Source organism: Protopterus annectens, chromosome 7.part0, assembly GCF_019279795.1.
Source record: "Protopterus annectens isolate FY-2018-M chromosome 7.part0, PAN1.0, whole genome shotgun sequence".
Lineage (NCBI taxonomy): Eukaryota > Metazoa > Chordata > Ceratodontiformes > Protopteridae > Protopterus > Protopterus annectens.
Window position 1 is genome coordinate 287,354,624 of NC_056739.1, and position 20,494 is coordinate 287,375,117.

General features: G+C 40.6%; 1 protein-coding gene across 30 annotated transcripts in view; it reads left to right on the top strand.

Moving 5' to 3' along the window:
• NFASC (neurofascin) overlaps window positions 1-20,494 on the top strand; it is a 2,999,343-nt gene that overhangs the window by 2,005,451 nt on the left and 973,398 nt on the right. For all 30 annotated transcript variants that reach the window (XM_044076767.1, XM_044076768.1, XM_044076766.1 and 27 more), the window contains one exon: window positions 18,823-18,989. In XM_044076767.1, the coding sequence (XP_043932702.1) occupies window positions 18,823-18,989 (167 nt within the window). The remainder of the gene's footprint in view (window positions 1-18,822; window positions 18,990-20,494) is intronic.

Consider the following 20,494-nt stretch of genomic DNA (forward strand, 5'->3'; position numbering starts at 1 on the left):
CAACTGGGGTGTTTCATGCACTCAGACATCAATCGTCAACTCACTGCCTGGATGATAGGGTCTTAATTCCTTTTCAGCACCTGTTTACTGAGGATCTGCAGCAGGTACTAATGGAAGCAAGAAAGCCTACTACTAGGAAATCATACATTAGCAAACAGAAAAGGTTTTCTAGTTGGTGCCGGCAACATAACCAGCACCTATTCAAGGTATGTTTTTCTCTGTTTCTACAATATTTGTGTGAGTTGCGATCTATAGCCTTTCTTATTTCTTTATCAAGGTTCATTTATCAGCCATTTCAGCACATCTGCCCATGGATCCTCCCTTTTCAATACATTCTCATGTCAAAATGTTCTTGAAAAGTATTTTGCATAAGAGGTCTCCAAGAAAAAAGATGGCCACCTCCTTGGGATCTTAATCTTATGTTAGAGAGGCTAGCAATTGCTTTATTTGAACCAGTTAATCTGGCTGACTTGTGGTTCTTAACATGGAACACAATTATACTGATTTTCTGTGACCTTTGCAAGAAGGGTATCCAAGTTGCAAGCTCTTGTGGTGAGTCAACCTTATCTCATTTTCCATAGGGGCAGGGTTTCTTTGAGGCGTAATCCTTCTTTTATGCCTAAAGTGGTATCTGAATTTACTTTAAGCCAAAGTATCCATCTTCTCATTTACTTTCCTGAACCTAAAACTGAAGGAGAAAGGATACTCCATAACTTGGATGTCCACAGAGCTAAATTTTTCAGATCATTAGATCAACTGTTCATTTCTTGTGGACATAAGAAGGAACAACCTGTGTCAAAACAGATTTTTCCTAACAGATGTCTAAGGCTATTACCTTTTGTTGTACTCACCATAACAAAACTTTTCCAGGCAGGGTTTAAGCCTACTCTGCCAAGGCCTTGGCTTCATCTATGGCTTTTTGGAAAGAGTTGGATTTTAGTATTCTAGAAGTTGTTAACTAGTCCTCTGTAAATATTTTTACACAGCGACCCCTAACCGGGAAAAGCCGAAAGACAACAGCAACTGTAAGTTTGATTCCTTCTCTAGGTCTAGATCAGGCTTTGCTAGGACCATTCTCTGGGGTCTCCTGGACTCTTCTTCTAGCTCTCAGATGTAGTTAGCTAAGGTAATCCACCCACATAGCTAAGGCTACTGCAGTAGTGATCAATACTATGAATATAGTACAATTGTGTAAGTTAAACTTATCATAACGGTAGATGTTCGAATAATTACTGCTGCAGTAATTGCTCCCTGTCTCCACCCTCCTTGTTTTTTTGGTGTGTTGTTTATTCCAGGGTGTGGACATTTGTTGTTTTTTGTTTCTAGCATTGTCTATTTGGAGCTCAGCCTTCCTCTCTCTGGTGGCAGGAAATGTTTGAAGGGCTTCATGCCCAAACCTGTCTTTTAGTCAGCTCAGCTCAAGCTGCCTGACAGTTTGGAGGCATGGAAGGTGCCCTGAAGCTTTGAAAGCTGCCCAGCTGATATATCCTTAGCAGGATTTAACCCATACAGTTAAGGCTACTGCAGCAGTGATTATTCAAACATCTACTGTTCATGGTAAGTTTAATTTACACAACTGTACTTTATTTACCACAGAATGATCACCAGTTATCCATGGCAGGGCCAGGCACTTGATGGTGCAAAATATGGATCTAGGTGATTCAGTTGTGTTGAAGAATGTTGCCAAATGGGTATGTTTATTTGCCAGTGATTAAGGGGATTGAGGACCTGGCCTACTCCAACCTATGCCAAGGACCCATGCTAATAGTGGGAGAGGTGTATGTGCCCCTTTTGGCCAGTGTGCCCACCAGGATCTCTGGGTCAGTAAGCTACTGGCTGGATGGTGTCTATTTGCCCAGCTTGGGTTAGCTGGGATAGCTCTGCTGAGCAAAGGATGGATGTCAACCTGACAAAAATGAACTAAGAATTGCTACACTCATTGTAGGTTCACTGACAGATGCAGTTGGAATTGGATAACATGATAGTAATGTTGCAGGGTTGACATCCTATGTATCCAGTAGACAAGATGGAAGGGTAGTGCAGCAAAGCCACTTGGCTTAGGATAGAGAGTCTGCTACTCAAGAGGACAGTAGACCAGAAATGGTATAGGAATTGAAGTGAGAAGAGACTTCAGAAGACTGTGAGGGATGTCATCAGAATTTGTGACAGACTCATGGCAGTCAGACTCCACTGTAATGATAGGGCAGTATTCAAAATGTCAGCCTATGCCTCCACAGCAGGGCTGTGAAAATGAAGAAAACAGTGCATTCAGACAGCAGTTAACTTCCAAGTCTTCAGCCTGGTCTCTGTTGACATTAGAGCCTTCTCTGACCACTACTTGCAGCTGATTGTGGCAACCAGTGATTTATGCTGTGAACCGACTGTTTCACTGCTGATGACTCTGCAGTCACTGATGCTACAAATAACATACATCAGGCTGCAAGGCAAAGACAGAAAGATTAAGATAATCAGACACCCATCATAAGGCATGCCAGCAACAACCTGCTCACTAGTTCACAGACTATCAAAGGCAGATGGAAGGGGTACTTCCAGCTGCTTCTGAATAAAGAAAACCCCACAAAAGCTGTACTGCCCCAGACACAGCCTACAATAAAGTAATAGGAGGAGCTCACCATAGAAGCAGTAATAATGGCACTAAGGAGAATGAAGTCAGGGGAAGCAGCAGGCTCAGATGAGGTCACAGCAGGTATGGTAAAGATGTTGGGTGAGATGGGAGAGAAATGGCTCCTGAGGGTACTCATAGCACTACAGAGAGAAAGGCATATCCCAGATGACTGGAGAATAAGCATACTAGTGCCGTTGTACAAAAACAAGGAGGACATTCACATCTGTAGGCAGTGTAGAGGTAGCCAGAATAGGTAGGGAGAATGACCTTCTAACTCTTTGTTTTAATTTATTTGGGATATTTTGCAGTCACCCTAATGACAATGGACATCAGCTGGGTATAACAACCCTGTGTTTCTTATGCTTAGTCAAACAGTCTGCTTATGCTATGCTGACATGGTCATAACAAGGCGGAAATATGCATATCCATAGCTAGTGGGGTTTGGCTTTACTGGCCTGAAATTGTCCATTAAAACCACTTCAAATGTAAAAGTCATGGGCAATCAGAATCGCCATATAGCTGAAACACCTGATGTTCATAAGGGTCATTTGCATATATCCCATGTGCCTCTGTTACAGGAGGTTTGGCAGGTCACTCTTTGGAAGTTCTAGCTTGGCTGGAGTTTTCATTTAGTTTTTTTCTGATTCAGTATGACCATCTAACTCTTTGTTTCACCTTTCAGTCCCAGAACTTAGACCGAAGCTTCAAAGGTGGTGGTGTGTCCATATTCATAAAGGATGCACACACCTCCAGACTGGTAGCCCAACATAACGCATCAGAGATATTTCAGGTGCAGCTAACATTGGGTAAGACAGCGATTTAGGTCATAGCCTTCTATAGGTCCCCAACCATGTCCCAAGACTCACACTCCATGTTCCTAAGCACCCTGTAGAATATTAGGGTCCAACTTAACATTCTCTTACTAGGCAACTTCAACTACCCCTCCATTAACTGGGTAAACTACTCATGTACCAATACACTTGCCCAATGTTTCCTGGAGTTCATTAATTCCAGTGCCCTGGACCAGCTTGTTCTTACCCCTACTAGAGGTAGCAACATCCTTGACCTGGTCATTACTAACATGGGTGACCGTTGCTCTACACCAATAGTCAGCTCCTCCTTGATTAGATCCGACCACAGACTAATCACCTTGGAAATCCACATCCCTCCCACCCCCCCAGCAAAGGTAACCACCATGAAAAACTTCTCCAAAGCTAACTTTGAGATCCTAAAAACAGAGGTGGCTAACATCACGGCATCCATGCATATGGAAAATAGTTGCGTGACTGCAGAATCATACACCAGTGCTCTGTACAAACACATACACAAATGCATGGATCTCACCATACCCAGTAGAACCACGACACTCTCCTGCAAAAAAATGGAAGCCAATCTGGTGGTCCCCTGCCATAAACAAACTCTACAACAGAAGGAGGAAAGTGATGCGGAATAAGGTGAAGTCCCAAGACTGGAAAACTGCTTTATCTGCCTAAAGAAAAAGTTGAGATCCCTCATCAAATCCTCTAAAGCTAGGTATGAAAACAGAATTGCAGCAGATAGTAAAGGCAACCACAAGGCCTTCTATTGTCATGTAAAGAATCTCCACGGCAATGCCCAGATTTGCTCTGAGCTGCTACACAATGGTACCTCCTATACCAAGCCAAAAAATATTGGCAGTATACTGGCTGACAGATTCAGTGCCAACTTTACCCCCCCAAAGGACCAATCACAATACCAGTAGATTGCCAGGCACCCAGTATCACTGCTGCACAGATTAAAACAGCACTGTCCAAGGCCAAGAATACAGCTTCTATGGGACCTGACACTATCCCTGGTTGTGTTCTACATGAACTACAGAGTGAACTGGCACCTCACTTGTGTGCTCTGTTCAGTCACAGCCTCACCTCAGGCTTTGTCCCTGCCAAATGGCACACTGCTACAGTTATCCCTCTCCAAAAAGGAGGAGTGACTACAGACCTTAAGAAATATCACCCCACTAGCCTGACGAATCTGATATTCAAAGCTATGGAATGCATAAACATGGACCTAATAAACAAGGATATAGTGAATCTCCAAACTCTCTATCCCACACAGTTTGGTTTTGTGAAGGGTAGATCATGCCTGCTCAACTTGGTCAGCTTCTTTGAGTCAGACAACAGAGCTGTGGATGAAGGCAAGGTGGTTCATACAGCCTACCTTGATCTGGCCAAGGCTTTTGATGCCATTCCCCACTCAGGAATCATACAAAAACTCACTAAGCTTGGCATCAACCCCTATATCACTAGGTGGGTTGAAAACTGGCTCACAGATAGAACCCACAGTGTGAAAGTAGCTGACTCCAAGTCAGACTGCCGATTAGTGACAAGTGGAGTCCCACAGGGTTCTGTCCTGGGTCCTCTCCTGTTTGGTATCTACTTCTCTGGAGTCCAGGCCAACACGGAGGGACTCTGGCTGACAAAGTTCGCAGACAATTGCAAGTTGGCAGCTATTATTAACTCCCCAGTTGATGTTGACATCCTACATTTGCTCTGTTAACATGCTAATTAGGTGGACCAGAAATGTGTGTCCTGTAAGGTTTTCTTTGTGGCTTTTACCTCAAAGCAATAGAGCTTTGGGAGTCAAGATGTATGTAATCAGACTTTTTTACTCTACTATTAAGACCATTTCACTCTCGTAATAGCTCCTAAAGGTAGTATCTGAGCTGTAATTTACCCCCGTTTTCTCGTTTCTTCTTATTTTTTTAATGCTGAATATAATGCAGACTGTATCACTGGTGGTTTACCATAAGTTAAGATTTTGCCTCCCTTAACCAAGGTATTGGGTGCAAATAACTATAGAGGGAAAGTAATAGAATGGAAACAGGTGAAGAAGACATGAAGACTGCAGGCTAGACATTGCCTTCTATCAGAGATTGGTAGAGCATAGGTAAAGAGAAAGGGCTAAGGGAATCCTAAGTGAAAGACCTGCTCTGGTAGAGATTATAGATGAATCTAAAACATAAGCTGCTGTTAGAAAAGGATAATTAGTAGGGCGTGTAAAGTATTGCAATCAACTGGAGGAGGTTAGGAAAGATTTGGAAGAGAGATTGGATAAGCAATTTACAAGGGAACAATGGAAAAGCATATGTATGGCTCGCAAGTATCAACAAAGTCTAGAAGATTTAGGATTTATGCTTGGAAGTCTTTACTTAGGTATTTTTATATCCCAAAGCAGACTCCAAAGAAATTTTCCTCAGGTAGATAGCAAATGCTGGAGGTGTGATGGGGAAGAAAGAGGTAATTGGGAACATATGATGTTCTTCGTGTTTCACTGTTGCATTCCTGACTTGTGGGATTTCCTGCCGTGAAAGCCCTTGGCTGATCTGACTATCAGAGAAAAAATCTCCCTCCTCCAAGAGCAGGAAGATGCCCTGACCAACGTCAGTATGTTTGAGTATATTGGGAGCTAGCCAACATCATGATTTCAGTCTTTTCTTGCCATCAAAACCCAAGGCAGTGTTTCAGTGTGTCAGTGGTTTCCACCAGAGAGAGGTTGTTTAAAAGCCAAGTACCCTGTTGGGGAACCCTTTTTTCATTGTTTGACTCATGTCAGATAAGGTTAATCCATTGTGGTAAGCAGATTCCACACCAAGATTTCCAGTCTTTGTGTGTCACTTGTTTAGACCTAGATCACAACTTGCCTAACTGCCATTTCTGTGCTCATTTCAACTCTGGGACTGTTAGGCATTGGGCTGAGAGCTTAGCTAGGTACCTTAGTGTTGCATCTGGTTCTCACCGTCTGATGGTGTCTGCCAATCTTCAGAAGGTTGAACTCCTTAAGCACAAAGGAGATAAAGAAAAATTACCTAGGCTTAGGGGCTTGACTGATGATCACTCTCCGTCAGCTAGTCCTCCAAGGCTTGTGTTTGCTGAAGAAGGTGAAGCACTTTCACAGCTCCCTTCACAACTAAGGTGGTACAGGCTTCTGTATAGACCCATTTGAAGTCTGATATAATGTTGGGTCACTTAACTTCCACACAGCCCTTAGGACTTGGTTAATTGGTCATGTCCAGTGCTGCTCAGCAGGCCTCACTTTCTGATGAACACACTTTAACTGCTGATGCTTCTTTGTTGCATCAGCCAACACTGGCTGTGCATTCTTCTTGAAAGACTGCCTCCAGAATTGTGGACGTACCTAGGCTCAAACTAGAGCTACTCCAAAGAAAGGAACTTCCTCTGGCCTATGCCTAGGACTGTTGGCTCCCACTTTCAGGGTTATCAGCAGGATTTGGTTAGGTTAGCTGAAGACTTAATTTCCCCTGGTCAGTTCCAGGCAACTCCCTGTTGAGTCTTTCCTAGGGAAAAGGAAAAGGGACGTTACACCAGAAATCATTTCGGACCCTTTTGAATCTGCTGAAGATTCAGACCAGGAGGAGTCTATTTTTATCAAGGACTCTCCCTGACTTCTTTTGAGGAGTCAAATTCTGAAGAAAACCTGGTTTCTGCTTCCCCTCTGAAGACATTACCTTTGAGGAAACTCTCCATGCCATGACAGGAGCATTTCCTGTGGGAACCCAAGGATTACCCACAACCCACAAAGAGGATTAGGGGATTCCTTGACCTTCCAAAGCACAAGCCTCTTACTATCCTTACAATCAGCAAAAAACAAATTATTACCATCCAAAAGCTCCCAACAAAAGAAAACAAATAACAGCAATAACAAAAATGTTCAGGAGCCACCACGATGTAGTAACACAAGAAGTATTTAATGAATAACTAGCGCTTTCACATACAGCCAAGGTATGCTTCCTCAGGTTTAAACAACAGTTCAAATTCATCCATACTTATATCAAAATCCTTATTGGTTAATTAATTAATTTAAACAATTAAAATATATTATGAGCAATCTATTCATTAATAATCAATCATTCTCATTTTCATGCCCCTGCTCTTACTCTCTTAAACACACAGTATAAGACATATATTTACATTTCTAATACAATGTCATGTATAATTCTGAATTATGACAAAAGTGCATGAGACCACAAAACTTCTAATATGAATATTCACAAATAAATAAACAACAAGGAATATGTAAGCAACAGTGACTATCATACTTGTTAAAAATGTAAATACAAGTATGTGTATGTACGTGTAAGCACATAGAATCTGTATAAAATATATATGTTCAAAACATTCTTCAAAGAAAAACATGAAATATGTATTTATGTCTTACTAAAATTCATAATAAATGTCTTAAAATTCACAAGTATTAAAACTAAACTGCATATAGGCTATATATAAATGTAAAATATGTATCAATATTATGACATATATACATTTGATGTATAAAATAGCTATAATAATAATAATATAAACCTCATTATAACTCATTATGTTTCTTTATTACACTGAAATCTATTCAAAAACAAAAACAAAAATATAAAGCATATTTATTTGATAGATATAACCTAACCTGGTCTAGTTAAACTTGATCTAGTTAAACTTCATTTTCATTTAATTTACGTCTTGCTAATACTGGTTTAATAGTTAACGCCTGATTCAACCCTGGTTCATTACGTGCCCTTAATCTCAGGATGCAATTCAGCTCTATCAGTTCAAGATAACCCATATTATTACCTTCTCTCTTGTTATTATATACTAGTTGTAGTACCCTGAACTTAAAATGGTGATTAGGGAACATATAGTTGTGCTTGGCTAGAGCATTGGTTAAAATATTCCTTCTTATATCATAATCATGATTATAAACACGGTCCCTAAGCCTTCTGGATGTCAATCCTACGTAATATGCATTACAGGCTTCACATGTAGCTAAGTAAACTAAGTTCTTTGACTCACAATTTGCATAGAATGAGGGTATAAAAGTGTAATCTAAATCCGGGACTGTAAAAGATTGAATCTTGAAAATTAATCTACACATATTACACCTATTACATGGGTATGTCCCATTCCTTATAGTTTGTCTAATGTCTAACCTAATGTTGTCTATCCTCTCAGTGCATAGCAATCTTTTCAGATTTTTACTGTTCCGATACCTAAACACGGGTCTATCACCAACTACCTGTGCCACCTGTGTATCCAATAACAAGATCTTCCAATTATCTCTAATGATATTATTAATATAACCAATATCATTTGTATACCTGGTTATGAAGGCTACTTTTGCATCATTCTGTTGCATCTTAGGGATTTGTATATTAATCCTTTGCTTCATTCTGATATTTACTTCATCATCAAAAATAGAAGATTTTACTTCATCTATAAGATTGGGAGGGTATCCCCTATCTATAAAGAAGTTTGCTGTTAGATCTAACTGTAAGCTTCTATCTTCTTCCTTGCTGCACAAACTGGAGACTCTTAGAAACTGTCCCTTCACTACATTCTGAAATGCGTGTCGTGGATGCATACTATTGTAGTGGAAAATGGCATTTCTCCAGCAGGGTTTCCTATAAATGGTAGTAGAAATGGAACCTTCTGATTCCTTCATAATGGTAATATCCAAAAAATCTATCTTATTAATGGATTTTTCCACAGTGAACTGTAAAAAATCAGTAGCGGACTCCATGTAGGAAACCAACTCTGAAAATAGATCCTCACTTCCATTCCATATTGTTAGTATGTCATCCACGAAACGTCTATATAATATGACGTCTCTAAAGAAATCACTATTAAACAGAAATCTATTTTCCCATTGATGCATCACCAGGTTGGCGTAAGAGTTAGCACAGGGAGTGCCCATGGCTACTCCCCATATTTGTGCATAGATCTTATCATTAAATAAAAATATGTTATTATTCAAAACTAACTCAAGCAATGTACATATTAATAATTGAGATGCCTTATCAAGCGTGCTATCCATATGTAAAAATTCCCTAATAGCCTCCACACCATAATCATTAGGAATACTTGTAAATAGATTTTTAATGTCCATCGATATTAACATAGTACATGGAGATATTTTATTTATTATAGCTGTATCTTGCAGTTCTTTCAACAGGCCATAGGTGTCTTTTAGTATGGTAGGTATTCTCTTAACCAAGGGCCCTAATTTAGATTGAATAAAGACAGAAATTTTTTCTGTCACCCACTGTTCTCCTGAAACTATTGGACGTAAAGGAGGTGGAAGAATTCCCTTATGTATTTTAGGGAGACCTTTTATTATAGGTATAAGGGGCAGCTCTATGAGTAAATACTCGTATAGTTCTTTATCAAGTTGCCTGCACATCAGAAGGTCAAAACGTGAGTCTTGTACTTGCTTCACAATATATGTTACATCCTTTCTCCCTATATGCTTATATGCAGAATCGTCACCAAGCATTTCAAATATCATTTCTGTATACATAGAAGTTGTCATCATCACTATTCCCCCACCCTTGTCTGCTGGCTTAAAAGTTAGTTCTTTCACATTTTGCAAGCCCCTGAGACATAATTTCTCATTTGGGTTTAAGTTATAAAATGTTCTCCTATGCTTACCCTCAGAGTAGTACGCATAGAGATCTTTTTCACAAGATTTTACAAAACACTCAACATTATTCGGTAAAGATGGAATAAACATACTCTTATTTTTAAGAATATTATTGTTAATATTAGAATATGGCATGTGAACATCTTTGAAAAGTACCTTAAGAGCTACGGCTCTTGCAATCCTTACAATTACTTACTATCCTTACAATTTTAGAGGTGGTAGAGGATGTTTCAGGGATTAATCTGAATCCTGATTCCCTTTCTCCAGCTCCTCAAAAGCCAGATAGATTTTATACAGTACTGGACTCTCATAAACATCTCTTTAAGATCCCCTCTGCTGATCCAAAGGTGGTGACCCCATGACACAAAAACTCTCTGCCCCCTGATAAAGAGATTAGGGCTCTTGATAGATTTGGCAAAAAAGTTTACACCTCTGCCACCTTTGCTATCAAGGCCTGTAACTGTCAGTTCCACATGATAAAATACCAGCAGGTCATTCTGTACCAGTTGAAGCAAAAAATTGCAATCATGGAAGACAAGAAGCTTTTCAAAGAATCACTGTTTCTGTTATTAGAAGACATGCATGGCTAAGGGAACAATCTGTCACTGAGCATGTCAAGTCAAATCTTTTGTTTGCCCTCTGGACAAAGATTTCCTCTTTGGGTCCAAAGCCGAAACGTACTTAAAAAGATGGAAGACAAAGCTAAATCCATGCAAACTGTTAAAGACTTCCGTCAGGTTCAGCCTTCTAGATTTAGCAGAAACTACCCCACTAAACATTGGTCTTTTTCTTTACAATCCAAAAACAAGCAGAGAAAGCCCTGTAAGGAAAGGACGCAAAGACAACAACTACAAAGACCCAGGCAGTGGACCTCAGACACTTCCAAGCAAGGGAGTTCTAGGCCACTGCCCCCAGTCAGAAATCAGCAATGAGTAACCATCCCAATCTTTCTGAATTCCTTTCACTCCCCTCCCCCTACAAAATATGAATAAGACAATCCCTGTTCAAGGAAAATTAGTCTGTCATCACTTTGGACAGGTGGGTTCTAAGCATCATTTCAAATGGCTACAGACTCACTTTCAAAGAGCCACTGAAGCACTCAGGCTATCCAGCCATTCCCCCAAACCAAAGGATACAGGCCCTTTCCCATATTTAGAATTTGTGCTCCCAGGGTACAGTGGAACCAGTTCCAAAACATCAAAAAGGAAAGGGTTTCTACTCCAGGCTATTCCTAGTTCCCAGAAAGGAAGGCTGTTGGCGTCCTTCAATCAGTTCTTGCTGGCTCCAAATTTCAAAATGTTAACTCTTCAAAAGCTTTTATCCATGATAAGTCATCAAGATTTCATGGTCACCCTGTATCTAAAAGATGCCTACTTGCACATTCACTTAGAGGAATCATAAAGAAGCTTTTTACGCTTCAGAGCAGGAACCAGTTGCTGTCAATTTCCTGTACTGCTCTTTGGCTTGTCTACTTTTCCCAGAGTCTTCACAAAGAGTTTAGCCCCTCTAATAACATTTTCAGGACCACGGGGTTCCAAATCCACCCCTACCTGGATGATTGTCTAATACAAGCCACGACTTTGTCAAAACTCCACTCAGATCTGGTGCTTACCCAGAATCTCATGACCTCCCTGGGTTTCACCATAAATCAACAGAAATCAAACACAGAACCCTCCACCAGGATTGTCTTCCTGGGGGCTCTTTTGGACTTATCCCTTCAAAAGGCCATCTTACCTCCAGACAAGGTCCCTTTGCTGACTGAGTACTTCCAAAAGATCATACAGAGACAATGTCTCACAACCAGGGAATTCCTTAGAGCACTGGGCTACATGGTATCTTGCATTCTCATGGTCCCCCTGGCCAGACTGCACATGAGGATGCTCCAGTGGTTCCTCAAATATTTGTGGTGCTAGTACACACATCCCCTTTCTGCCAAGATATGTCTTATGCCTTTTCTCATGAAGGAATTTGCATGGTAGGAACACGTTTTTGCTCAGAACCAGGGCCTTCCTTTCAGGTTCATTCCCTAGGAGCAAACCCTCATCAGAAACGCCTCTGAGAAACATGGGGAGCACATTTCAAACACTTCCACACACAAGGAAAGTAGGGAAATCAGTTCAGAGACAAACACATAAACTTAAAAGAGCTTATGGCAATTCAAAAAAGCCTGGTAGCATTCAGAGAAAATTGGAAACCAGGGGTCCTATTAGTAAAAACAGACAACATCACAGTCATGTGGTACATAACCATGGGCACCCACTCCTATCCTGTCTGTTGTCTAGCAGTGTAGGTCTGGGAGACTGCTCGCTCTCTGGGGTTATACATTTTGGCACAATACCTTCCAGGTGCTTAAAACATTCTACTGGATCACTTCAGCAGAAACCTGATGGACCCTCATAAATGGCATCTGCATTGGGAAACATATTTCAGCATAGACAAAAAATGGGATGTCCCTTAGACAGATCTCTTTGCCACCATGAAAAATGCTAAAACTGAAAAGATTCAGCTCCAGGAGCAACATACTCTCAGCTTGGAGGACAGATGCATTTTGTTTACATTGGATTCACATTTACATCTATACATTCCCTCCTTACCTCTATTTCCTCAGGTGCTTCTAAAATTATTTTTAGAGTGGCCAATACTGATAGCTCCAGACTGGCCTAGGCAATGTTGGTATCCTCTGCTATTCAACTTAAGCAATGAGACTCCATGGCATTACCTCAGAGAGTGGACCTTCTGACTCGGAACAAGGGAGAGTGTGCATCCCAGCCTGCAGACACTCAAACTCTCAGCCCAGATAATTTCTCAGCATCCTGGACTGACCCTGCCCTAAGCAAGCAGGTTCAAGACATCATTAAAGAGGCCAGAAAGCCCATACTAGGAAATATTACTCAGCTAAGTGGAAAAGGTTTTCCATTTGGTATCAACAACAGGGCCACAATCCTCTTTTAGTCAAGATCTCTATCATTGTAGATTCCCTGGCTAATCTGGTTGACAAGGGTCTATCCTTTTCTTCCATTAAAATGTATACCTCTACCATTTCAGCCCCTGTATTTTCACACCCCCCCCTTCTCGGGTAATTTCTTAGGCGAGTGATTCACATCAGGCCTCTCAGGAGACAACTGACCCCTCCACGGGACTTCAATTTTTGTTCTGGAAAAACTGATCCTGCCTCCTTTTGAATCAGAGGCTTCTGCTAACTTAAACTTTCTAACTTGGAAAACTGCCCTTTTTCTGACTATCGCTTCTACTTGAAGAGTCTCTGAGCTGCAGGCTGTCATGACAGTGGAGTCCTTCCTCATCTTCCATCCAGACAGAGTATCCCTCAGGACTAACCCTTCTATTATGCCCAAGGTTGTGACAGACACATCCCTGAGTCAAGCCATATACCTGCTACTTTCTTTCCCAATCCTCGGAACCAGGGGAAATAATCCTTCATTCCTTGGATGTTCATAGGCAGCTCCATTATGATCCTGACAGAACTAAAACTTTGAGAAAAATAAGACAACTCTTTGTGGCCTTTGCCACCAGCTCTGAAGGAAAACTGTTTTCCAAACAGACTATGCCCAAATGGATCTTTCACTGTATCTCATTTTGTTACAGCTATCTTGGTAAGGAGCCACCTGAGGATGCCAGGACTCACTCTACTAGGGCTACTGCTACCTCTACTGCCTTTCTAAAAGAAGTCCCTACCAAGGAAATTGTGGAAGCTGCTACCTGGTCATCTGTGCATTCTTTCACCAAACACTACAACTTATCAACTTTTTCCAGATCCAGAGCAGGATTTGCTACTGCCATTCTGTTGGGCATCCTGTCCTCTCAATAATCTACCTTCCACCCTCCTTTTCAGCTTTGGGAATCATCCCACAAGTTAGGACTGCAATAGTGAAACACAAAGAACATAGCACAGTTGTATACACTTACCATAAATATAGATGTTCAAGTGTATTCACTGTTGCAGTCTTCTTTCCCTGCCTCCTTCCTCCTTAGCCTACAAGGTAGTCTGGTGGAAACTTCTTCTTAAGCCAAGGGGACACCCCCCCCTTTTGCCCTTTCCTTTGCTGAGGTTCTGTGTCTTAGGTCCTTTACTTTATGACCCATCTTGGGGGAGCTCCTACCTTCAAGGGGTAAGAAAAAAATAAAATCATGACATCGGCTGACTCCCTATATACTCAAGCGTATTGACATTAGTCACAGCATCCACCAGCTCTTGGAAGAGGGATATTTTTTCTCTAGTAGTCGGGCTGGCCAAAGGATTTCACAGCAGGAAATCCCACAAGTCAGGACTGCAACCTTGAATACACTTGAATGTCTACATTTATGGTAAGTGTACTTTTTTGGGGAGTGCAATGAGTTGGCAGACTTAAAAATTAACTACAGAGTACTTGGTCAGAAATATTGGGCGGGAAAATGGGTGTAACTAAGGAAATGATACTTTTGAGCTGTGAGACAGGATCTGAATTAAAGGAAGCCAATCTGGTGGTCCCCTGCCATAAACAAACTCTACAACAGAAGGAGGAAACTGATGCGGAATAAGGCAAAGTACCAAGACTGAAAAAACTCCCTTATCAGCCTCAACAAAAGGTTGAGATCGATCATCAAATCCACTAAAGCTAGCTAGGAAAACAGAATTGCAGCAGATAGTAAAGACAACTACAAGGTCTTCTATAGTTATGTGAAGAATCTCCATGGCAATACCCAGATTTGCTCTGAGCTACTGCACAATGGTACCTCCTATACCAAGCCAACAGATATTGCCAGTATACTGGTCAACAGATTCAGTGCTAACCCCCCAAAGGACCAATCACAATACCAGTAGATTGCCAGGTACCCAGTATTACTGCTGCACAGGTTAAAACAGCACTGTCCAAGGCCAAGAATACAGCTTCTACGGGACCTGACATATCCCCTGGCTGTGTTCTACATGAACTACAGAGTGAACTGGCACCCCACCTGTGTGCCCTGTTTGATCACAGCCTTACCTCAGGCTTTGTCCCTACCAAATGGCGCACTGCTACAGTCATCCCTCTTCACAAAGGAGGAGTGACTACAGACCGCGGGAATTATCGCCCAATTAGCTTGATGAGTCTGATATGCAAAATCATAGAATGCATCATCATGGACCTAATAAACAAGGATATAGGGAATTTCCAAACTCTGGATCCTACAAAGTTTGGTTTTGTGAAGGCTAGATCATGCCTGCTCAACTTGGTCGACTTCTTTGAGTCAATCACCAGAGCTGTGGATGAAGGCAAGGTGGTTCATACAGCCTACCTTGATCTGGCCAAGGCCTTTGATACCATTCCCCACTCAGGAATCATAGAAAAACTCACTAAGCTAGGCATCACTAGGTGGGATGCAAACTGGCTCATAGATAGAACCCACAGTGTGAAAGTAGCTGACTCCAAGTCATATTGCCGACTAGTCACGAGTGGAGTCCCACAGGGTTTGGTCCTGGGTCCTCTCCTGTTTGGTATCTACTTCTCTGAAGTCCAGGCCAACATGAAGGGACTCTGGCTGACAAAGTTCACAGACAATTGTAAGTTGGGCACTATTATTAACTCCCAAAGTGATGCTGACATCCTACCGAAAGGCCTCAATGACACCAATGACTGGTGTCACCGTGGCCTTAAACTCAATGCTAAAAAATGTGTCGTCATCCCCCTTGGGAAAAACACGGTTCCCTTGAATTACCACATTGATGGTAGTCCACTGTGGTCAAAAAGTCTTCTATGTGGCATATCTCATTATTAAGGGTTTTGCATCTAGGAAGAAAGAGGTCATTGTCTCCCTCTACTCTTCCCTCATTAGGCCAATCATTGAGTACAGTGCCCCATTTCACATGTACCTCACTAGACACCTGCAACAACTGGAGAGGCCACAAAAGTACCTCACAAAGAGGATCCTAGGCCTTAAACACTTGTCCTATACGGACAGACTCAAGGAACTCCAACTATTCTCTGTCTCATATCACCTACCTAGAGGCAATCTCTGCTTGACTTACAAAGCTATATCTGACCCAGCTCTGTTAGAAATGCTACATCTAAAGAAATCCTAATATCTCCACACCACATGCTCCAGAGACCTCAACCTCATTACCACAACCAACAGAACATGCTGGAGGGACAGGTTTATAACCCAAAGACTGCCCATGCTATGGAATAGACTTCCCATACATGTCAAGCAGAGCACCTTACTGGCTCTCTTCAAGAGAAGTCTTGATGAGTGGATAGGAAATAGAAAATTCACCCTGAGGATCACTCCAGTGGCTCTACTCAACAGGCACTAGGAACTAAGGTCGGCTGGCACGATGCCAGGGTAATCCTATGGGCTAGGCTTGTAAAGGCTCTACGGCCATTAGCCTAGTACACACCTATGAACCTATATATAGTAAGACCTTGTTAAGTTTAATTCTGGTGGCTACCAAAAAAGCAATTATTAGTAAATGTAAATCACAATCTAAACCAACTTTATTTGAAGTATTGAATATTGTAAGAGAGAGAAAAGAACTGGAAGTGTGACCTTTGGAAGGGTAGAAGCAAATTACATAGAAATAAATGGAAATTGTTGGAATAATACACATTGAATAATATTCTGTATGAGGAATGAGGTTTATGGGAAGGCAGAAATTCAGCAATTTATATAATGTTGGGCCAAGTTATACAAAATAACGTAGGCGATGTGTAATGTAAATAATTAGGAACATGTTAATATGTTTTCTTTTTTTATAAATGTATGTTTAAGTATGTCTTAAGTGATAATTCAATAAACTGCCTCCCTTAGCTCCATGAGCATTAGCAGGTTGGTTTTCTGCCCACTTCCTTGCAGAGAGTTATTGCACTTAAGACCATCCTCTGTAAATGCTTTGTCAGCTACATCACATTTTGTCAACATAAGGCTAAATAAGCCTTTTACCAGCTTACTGGCAGGGCAGAGTGGTAGAGTGTGGCTGTCTTCAGTTTGTGTTTCAGGAATGCCTGTGGGACAGATATGTATACCAGTTCACCTGATCATCTTAAGAAGCTGTGTATGGTGGTGGTGGTTGGAGGGGGGTAGTCCTTCATACATTTCTGCCCTGAAGCCATCTTCCAAACTTTTGAGTTTCTTCTACCCATTTAAAATTATTTTTTTAAGAAACTGGTTGGGATCCTACACCCCTATTGCACCTACTTCAGAAAACTCCCTTAGGGAAGTAATCAAATACATGAATTGAACAATGCCATCTCTAAAGTGTGCATTATTCAACTCCCTGAAAGTTCCTTCAGACTCCTCCTGCTACATTGTGGCAACAATGCTTCCTTTAACTTAACTCTAAAACAGATTAAAAGATGTTCATCATATGGATCACTGCTGTAGTAGCCTTAGCTGTATGGGTTATATCCTGCTTAGGATATAACAGCCAGACAGCTTCTAAAGCTTTCAGAGCACCTTCCAAGTGCCCAAGCTGTCAGTCAATTTGACCTGTGCTGACTAAAAAGTCAAGTTTATGTGACAAGCTATTTAGAGCTTTCATACCAGGATATACCCATATAGCTAAAGCTACTGTACTAGTGATCATTCGACCATCTGCAGTTATGGTAAGTTTCATACAGAACTGTACTGTCCTTATCCTTTAGAACATTAAGTATACAAAATAAGTTTTATAACATTTCTGTGTGGCAAAATAAGTATACAAAAGTGAAAAGTATTTTTTATTGTCCTACTTGAGCAAACTGATATATAATCTTTTGATTCATGATATTTAAAAACATTGCCCTAAAGGATACAAAAGGATTACCTGCATTATATGGGTCACTTAAAGTTTAAACACTGTTTAATTTTAAATTTGTCCAGCTGGTGAAAATTCAAAAATTCTTCAAAAATACAAGAATGCAAGACCAAGGCTGCAACAACATTTTTATAGTGCAGACTGCATATGGTAACATTCAGATTTAAAAGGAATATTTTTATGCTTGTTGGCTAGGACCAGTAGATGTCATTTTCATTGTGAAACTCTGGCTATGGCCTGGGTTTGCACTTTGTTTCTCAGCCTTGTTATATACCAGCATTTTGAAAAGAATCATCAATAAATTAGACAGGGACACTTCTATAACATTATGTTTTCTGATACTGTTGTAATGGCATATCTTTCCCTACCTACTGTAATCGCGTATTCTAATCCTGGACTTCTGTTCTGTCAGTAAAATGAACCATTTAGCTGGTTCACTAGTCCATTAGTACACTAATATTTTTAGGTTGCTATTTTTAAAAGTTTAGTTGTCACTACTTTTATTGTTAATTAATCAGTTCTGTGTCAGTCTTCGTACTATGTAATCCTAAACTTCCTTACAACAACCAAGTGAAATTAAGCTACAACATCAGCATTATCCACCCCATGAAATATTTGGGGATATCCTTATAGTAACTGAGGTTGTTCATGTTATACAACCCACTCATTGTGAGCCCATACCTCTTGGAGACTGTTTTCATGGACTCACTGTCCTGCTGTAATTTATTTCTGAACATCTTAAGCATCTCAGAAGTGTGCTACTATGCGCTGTGCAGGTATTGTCTTTAACTTCACTGCATCACGGGAGACAAGGGTGTATAACAGGGGGAGGTGGAAGGTTATACACTGAAGTTCACTGTTTTCCCGTAAAGCAATTTTCTTTTCAAATTGTTGTTGGCACAGTTTTATTATTGTGGCTTGAATTTTTTTTCTCACTAACATGATTGTCACAATTTATTCTGAGGTTTAAGAACGGACATGGTAGTAACCTAGGTGGAGGCCGATTTCGAGTGCATGCGAATGGAAGTTTGGACATTTCTGTGACTAGAAAGGATGACCAGGGAATCTACACCTGTGTAGCTACCAACATCCTGGGGAAGGCTGAAAATAGAATCCAGCTGCAGGTGAAAGGTATGTGGTTTATTTAAAAAAAACACCAGCAGTGAATTATGCAGTGATTCAGGGTATTGGTGGAGTCAGAAACTAACCAACGTGCTGTGTTAACTGTGAGATGCTTGCTTTTAGTAGATTAATTTTCATGTTTCTAACACTGGTTGGTGGTTATGGTTAATTGAATCTATTACTGAATTGTTGCTTGCTGGATCAAACACTGTTTCAGAGTATGGTATGCCCTGTTTAACTTCCATTGTCTGTAGCACTTTTTAATGTTATAATAACCAAAAATTCGTATCCAACGGTATAAATCCCCCTCTGTTCAGAGACCAAACAGTAAAGAACAAGCCAAATATAAAGACAGAGAGGTAACCAAGGCTAAAAGCAAAAGAATTTATTTAATAAAATTGTTGTCGGTAAGCGCTTTCACGTTTGCTTCCTCAGACCGTTAACATTCAAAAAATCAGTCTGCTCCTTTTATAGTAGTCATGTCACGGTCTGAGGAAGCAGACTGATTTTTTGAATGTTAACGGTCTGAGGAAGCAGACTGATTTTTTGAATGTTAACGGTCTGAGGAAGCAGACTGATTTTTTGAATGTTAATGGTCTGAGGAAGCACACATGACTACTATAAAAGGAGCAGACTGATTTTTTGAATGTTAACGGTCTGAGGAAGCAAATGTGAAAGCGCTTACCGACAACAATTTTATTAAATAAATTCTTTTGCTTTTACATCTAAGCTTGGTTCTTGGAAAACATCCCAGTTGCAGATACAGACACTTTATGAATGGATTATTGAGAAGCCTTGGTTACCTCTCTGTCTTTATATTTGGCTTTTTAATGTTATATCTGCTTTACTGCCACTGGGGTGGGCACATTTTTATATGTCAACTTTTCAGCAAAGAGATATTTCATGTTTCAGTTAGTCTCACCATTACACTAAGAAGAATGTACGTTTGATAACATTGTGTTATGGAGACTGAAAGTTAAAGTTCAAAGCAAGCCGTATACATTTCTTCCAAAATTATTAGTACTCTAGAAATTCAGGACTGACTGTGTACAGTTTTGCCTATTTCAGTGTCCCAAGCACAGCTAGGGTACTCATGCACATATATGTGTATATATACTTACCAAGTAAATGTTATGTCTGATCCAGCCTTATTCAAACTCTCAAGAGTATCTTTAACATTTCTGGAATACCACAACAATATTCTTTATTCGTTATCAATGGTAATCATCTGGTTTTAGGATTTGGACTTCAGAAGTTGTTAGATACGGTTTTGGAAGGACATTAGCTCATTGTAAAACACCGTTCATCATGCAACTGATGAACTGGTGACATCTGTGCTGCTTGCTTGGACTCAACATCAAAATTCAGAATCCAAATTTTAAGATTGGCTTTGAGCTTGAAACGCTGTGGAAAAGAAAATGTAAAAATAAGACTGGTATGAAATAAAACAAGGTGTTTGAGGAGTGCTACACTTAGTTGGAGAAGACACATCTAGCAAAACCTGAAAAAGCCTA